Consider the following 6,000-nt stretch of genomic DNA (forward strand, 5'->3'; position numbering starts at 1 on the left):
TTTTCTTATTTACATTGACATAATTTTATTTCTAGGCAGCTTCTAGCTAGTTTTTTTTTTTTTTTTTTTTTTCTTATTTTGATTCTTGAGAATTAACTGTTTCCCCGAACCCTTGATGCTTTGTCACTCATCTCATGTAAGTCAACAAAAACCCTAGTTGCCGTACACTCGTTCCAAGCTTTTGGACCTTTGATTTGATTACACCTTCTTGCTTGACATGTATAGTTCCGTGTTGGCTTGTTCTCCGGTCCCACTTGGTCAATATATATTATCTTACCAAATAAAAGATTGTAGCGATGCTTCTACCTAGTTTTTGTGTCTTGCTTTTGAGCTTTTGGCTCTGTTTGTCTTTTGTTTTCTCTGGTTTTTTTTTTTGGTTTGAACCATGAGGTGGTCCTGGATGGGCCTCAACTATGGGTGTCACCTTTAAGCCTTAACCACAACCCAGACTAATCCCCGCTCACATCGGGTCGGCCCGTAAGAGGTAAAGTGTTGGCCAAAGTGGTGACTCCGTACGAGAGCAAGGATCGAACCCCTGACCTCTCTTAAGGAATGAGAGTGCCGAACCACTCACACCAACCACCTTGGTTATTTCTCTGGGTTTCTTTAATGAGATCAGACTTCGAACAAAAAAAAAAAAAGATTGTAGCGATGGTTTTTGGAAAAACCCAGTGGTTTGAATCATGAACTAAATTACATAATGAACTTCACATGTAATTACGGGTACTAGCAATACATGCTCGTAGAGGGTGTGTTCGTGTTGTGTCACTTTGTGTTTGTATTGTATTAATCAGTAGTCAGTCTTAACTGAATACATTAATTAATTGCGTCCATTGATTCGACGCTAACACAACTCATTTAATAATCATGTTGTATTAGGGCATGGTTGTTTATGAAATTTAGGAGGTCATGTGCAGAAATAAAAGATGACCCTCTTTTAGTTTAATATCAAAGGACTTCGAACTAGAAATGGGTTCTTCTAATTTGAGATCAAATTACCCCAATTTTATTCTAATTAATACTCCTATTAATAAGAAAACCAGCTATAAGGAGGCCCCTTTGTTTTTCAGTCCAACTTAACAAAGAGAAAAACAGTAGAAATAAACAAAAACAATGTACCAATGGGGTGTTAGTTGGATTGACTCTAAGTTTTTGGTGTGCTCCAAGTCATCCTGGATTCAAACTCGCGTTATGGTATCCATGTATGTGAGTTTCCCCTCTCCTCTTCCTAACTTTAGCAAAAACAAAAATAGTGCAAATACGAGAAAAACATATAAAGTAGGAAGCATTTGGAACTGAAAGTAACATCAAACAAACAAACTCCATGATGAACTCATTTACACCAGATGAACGTAGCATCACGGAGGAGTAACAAAGCTAGGCAAAAGTCTGGGAAATTTGAAGAACCCCACATCTTAAAAGGGTGAGACAAAATGTCTTGTGATGAGCCTCTTTATCGTTGTTTTCCTCTTTTAGAATTAATTAATTATTTTTTTCTTGTTGGGCCGTGTTTTGGGCCCCTTTGTTCTCTACCAATTGGTTTGCCTTGTGCCACTTCGCTTTGCTTTGCGCTTTGTTTGTTGTTTTCCTTGCTACTCGTTTCTCCTGTTATTCAAAGGTTCTGCTGTTTGATAAAAAAAAATATTATTTTTTCTCTAATGTTTTGTTCAGAATCATCATCTTAGAGAATACAATATCAAGTTTCAACTAACAAAGAAAAATACACTATGCCAAATTTCACTTTTAGCAACACTACATAGGCATCGGTAAATACGAAATCGATGCTATTAGTAGATTAGGCATCGATTTCATAAATAACGATACTAAACAGACATAAAGACATCAGCACAAATTTTTGTTTTTCTATGACGATGCCTTTATTCCCTTTTAGCGTCATCTACATAACTACAGATGCCTAAAGTGATTGGTTTTTATTTTATTTTTAAGAGGGACATTTTTTGATAACATCCCTCTGATGCCTAAAGTCGAGTCAACCCTAATCCAAAATTTTCACGTTCTCCCTCCAAACTCGCTGCCCGAAACTTCATCTCCCTCTCAAACTCTAGCCCCAATTACTTCCAGCTCCCTCTCAATTTTTTCACTCCCTCTCAAACTGTCACCCTAAAACTTCATCTCCTGAAAAATTCTCTCCTCGCCCTCTCATTTTTTTCAGTCCCTCTGAAACTCTCTCTTTCTTCTCTCTCCTCCGTCACTGCCCCATTCTTGCTAAAACCATCAGATGCTCAACTCTTACGATTCACAGCGAGATCCTCCAATCGGTGTTGTCCGGAACGACGGTGTCGTACGAGCAAGCGTTGAAACTTGGGGACTGCCGGAGAGAGGCAGCGATCCGACGCGAGGCCTTGGAGCGGACGACGGAGGGTACCTTGGTGGCCAGCATCAATAGGCGCCATGACCAGAGCTCCAATTGTTAGGTTTGGCTCTGCCGTTAGGGCTGCACAGCTCATGTTATTCGTCGAGGACCCTCTCAACTTCAATACTCTTGCTGCCATTTTCAACAGGTTTCTCTGTTTGATTTTAATTTCTTAGAAGAAACCCTAGATTTTCAAGCCAAAACCTTTTTATTGTAGCATGGATTGTAATTTTATATAATTGAGGAACAAAAAGAGGACCTATCAACCAATTTAATGAAGATTTTGTCACAACTGTATGCTGTTGATGGGCATTTGTTTATTTGTTTTGAATTATTCTGTTTTTTCTTCTTATTCTTCTGTTGTTTACTCAATCTGCGTAGTTTCATGTAAAATATTGATAAGTTGTATATGTGATAAATGGGAGGCTCACTGCTTAGGTCTAGTAGATTTGCAAACCTTCTAAAGATTCAATGCCAAATAGCAGGCATGAATCTATGCATCAGGTTTGCTTGCAGCACTGGAGATGCCATGGCATATAAAAAGAAAGTCAAAAAGATGCAGTTGGAGATGTTTGGTTCAGGTTTCTTTTCTTTTTCTTTCCTTCTCTGTTTTGTTGTAAATTTTCCTTTTCTGCTCTGTGGTGGTAGAAACTAAGTATGAATGGAGAATTTGAATGTTAAGTTAGGAAATAGGAGATGATATCCTCACTGCTACAACTGGTATTTTTTTTTTCCCAATTAACGATGGCCAATGGATGTGGTGGAATATGATGTGGTAAATTTTAAATTTTAATTATTTGGGATGTTGTTCTTAGCTAAACAGAAATGTTGTTCTTGTTTTGGTTGAGAGAAGGGTTCTGTTGTTTTAGGAGTCAGGTCATTGTTTATGAACAAGAAATGTCTAAATCAGAATTTTGGTGTAGCCAAAGAGAAAATTAAATTTTTTTATTATTGTTATTGGGTTTTCATGCTACGAATGTCATTGTAGGAATAGTTCTTTTGACTCTGTAATATTTGCAGCTTGAAGGAACAAAAACTTCTATGAACTTGGATGTGCTTTGCTTGTTTTCACAAGGAACATGGAGTGACTACAAGAGTGAGCGTGCAAAACTTGCTTCATCTTTTGGTCCATTTTCTCATTAGTGAATCTCTATTGATTGCTTTGGCCTTCTTGCACCAACTCGATTAATGTTTCTTTTCTGCTTCTATGTCTGATATAATGTCTTAAGAAATCATCTGTTAACTGTTGACCATTTTAAAAGGGAACACAGCTATAATTTTATGCACCATTGCCTCTGTCATCAACTCCGTAACATTATTAAGTCCATGGTTTTCTTTTCTTATTTATTTATTTATTTTCCTTATGGTTAATTTTTTTATTTTATTTTAGAGAACTATTTCCCTTAAATTTCTGAGTTTTTGTAAAAAAAAAAATTATGTAAGCTTCTCTATTTCTTATTGTGATGGAATTTAAGAAACTGAAACATAGTTCAATTGTAGGTGATGCCAGTCGTCTTCCCCAATTGGTCCCTGATCAAGTCCTAAAGCTGAAACAGCTCACTGTTCTTACACTAGCTGAGACAAACAAGGCATGATTCAAATGCGTAATCCTCTTATTTTTCAAAAGTTGTTGGTGATTTACATCTCTGAATGTGTAGTAATGGTTAAGGCTATATGGTTTCAATGTGATTATGTGGAGTGTGTCACTTCTGGTACTTTATGTTCTCCATGCTTAACAAATGTCATTCTAAATAAAAAATGAAAGGATATAGTGAAAAATGCATCACTTTTGGACAAGTCCTTTGGATATAAATTTGTCTTACTTGCACTTGGAGCAAATTGAGTGCAGTTACCAATACCGCCACTGCTTAAAATTGAATTCTTATTGTAATAGGTTATGGTGCCTGCTAAAATTATTGGAGGTTTGAGCTTTATTGCTGCCTTGGCTTTAAATTATTGGATTTTTTTTTCTCTTTGTTTTCGCTTTCCTCTTTCTTCTCTTTGGTTTCTGCTCATTCCCTTTAAGTATTCAATCTTGTGAAAAGCAGGTCCAGTTTGCTGCAGGGAGAGACCCCAGACCTGGACAACTTGGGAGTATGATACACACACTGTCAAACTGGTAACATCTCTGATATTGATGGCATTGGTGTAGTTTCTCTACCTCTCTTGGCATGTGCATTATGATCTCAAAACATTAATGTTTTTCCCTGATTGTGTGAAAGTTTCATGACTGTGATGGTCGCATGTCTAATGAAGTAATGTGTTCTGATTTTTTGTTGCTGAGTTCATGATTTATGAAGTTTCTTCTCTAGATAAAAAAAAAACTAATAGAATTGACTCTTATGTTGAGGTCTGGTTGCATATGGTTCACCATTGACTCTTATCTTACTCTTAACAGAAAAATTGATTCTTGCTTACTCTCTACCCCATCACATGATCATTTAATTCCTAGTTGAAACATGAAGTGGGATCCATTTAATGACTTGCTGTCATCTAATTAGTTTGGTTGACAAATTAGATTTTCTTGTTCACCAATATGATTTGGTAAATTTGCATATTGGTCAATTTGAAATGACAACATATCTTATGCAAATTTAGTACCTTGGATTTTTTAAGTTTATGTTTATATTTCTGCTGTTTGTGTTTACAATTTACATGCTTTTTTCCTTTTTCTTTTTTCCTAGTATAAAGCTAGAAGGAAGGACACATACACCCAAATGGAATTGGATGAGGTGCGAGAAGAATTGGCAACTCATGTCCTAGAATGGCTTTTTGATGGAGCTAAACATTCCTTCATTTTACATGTCTTTCTAGCTAGTATTTTGCTTATGCATAGACAAGTAAGGATAATTTGTGGTGTAGGGCTGGTAGAATTGTGATTTGGATGTGATAAGTATGGATCATTCAAGTATTTTGCTTATATATATATAGACATTATGGATATATTTAAATTACTGTTTATATAATGTGTTTTTTAATGAGCAATGGCAACACAACATGATTTGGAAATGAGGCCTTTCTTAAATACTAACACAGAACTAAGTAAAGTGTGATGTGAAACAAGATAAATACCTACCCTTTGCTTATATAAGTGATGCCTATTGTTTATAACAACTTCATTTTTCCAGAAATAACTGAAGTTGAAAGATAAAAACAACAACCAGACATCTATTATCATTGATGCCTAAAACGAGAAGTAGCATCAGCATTTATATAACCACCAGCACTATTGGAGGCTTTTCACGTCTACAAAATAAAAAAAGCGATGATGTATAACACAATTCACAACACCATTATTTATTTCTACGATGTTGTAATTGATAATATGCATCAGCATAGTAGATGTCACTGATGCTGTTAGACCTCTTTAACCTCATCCCTTTTGAAACTACTGATGCTGTTTCGGGTTTAGGCGTCAGAAGTCAACCTTTTTTTGGCACTCGAAAATCATTTACGCATCGGAGTTTACCAAATATCCGATGTAGTAAGTGACAAACAGCGACGGAGAATATCCGTTGCCTATTACATAGGAATAGGCAACAGTCACCAATACCACGGTATTTATGTGTAATAGGCAACGGATTTTATCCGTTACTAAAGCCCTTTTTTGGCATAGTGATACCAAC

General features: G+C 36.1%; 1 protein-coding gene across 11 annotated transcripts; it reads left to right on the top strand.

Annotated features, from left to right (window-relative positions):
* The first annotated feature begins 1,941 nt into the window (after positions 1-1,941).
* Positions 1,942-5,328, top strand: LOC148295077 (COP9 signalosome complex subunit 7-like). Of its 11 annotated transcripts, none has more exons than XR_015835482.1 (6): positions 1,942-2,522; positions 2,813-2,955; positions 3,875-4,028; positions 4,269-4,296; positions 4,423-4,468; positions 5,059-5,328. XR_015835482.1 is itself a non-coding variant. In XM_088252761.1 (6 exons), exons 2-6 carry the CDS (start codon positions 2,899-2,901, stop codon positions 5,135-5,137), a joined length of 372 nt encoding a protein of 123 aa, XP_088108887.1. In that variant the 5' UTR covers positions 1,943-2,522; positions 2,860-2,898; the 3' UTR covers positions 5,138-5,328. The 11 variants fall into 11 exon arrangements, 7 of the variants coding, with proteins under 7 accessions (XP_088108883.1, XP_088108884.1, XP_088108888.1 ...); XR_015835484.1 differs by having other exon boundaries at positions 4,423-4,493; positions 5,059-5,074; XM_088252761.1 differs by lacking the exon at positions 4,269-4,296 and adding an exon at positions 3,395-3,470 and having other exon boundaries at positions 1,943-2,522; positions 2,860-2,955; positions 3,875-3,963; positions 4,423-4,493.
* Positions 5,329-6,000: the final 672 nt, after the last annotated feature.

The sequence above is a fragment of the Prunus avium genome, chromosome 4 (assembly GCF_965620075.1).
Source record: "Prunus avium chromosome 4, drPruAviu1.hap1.1, whole genome shotgun sequence".
NCBI classification, from domain to species: Eukaryota; Viridiplantae; Streptophyta; class Magnoliopsida; order Rosales; family Rosaceae; genus Prunus; species Prunus avium.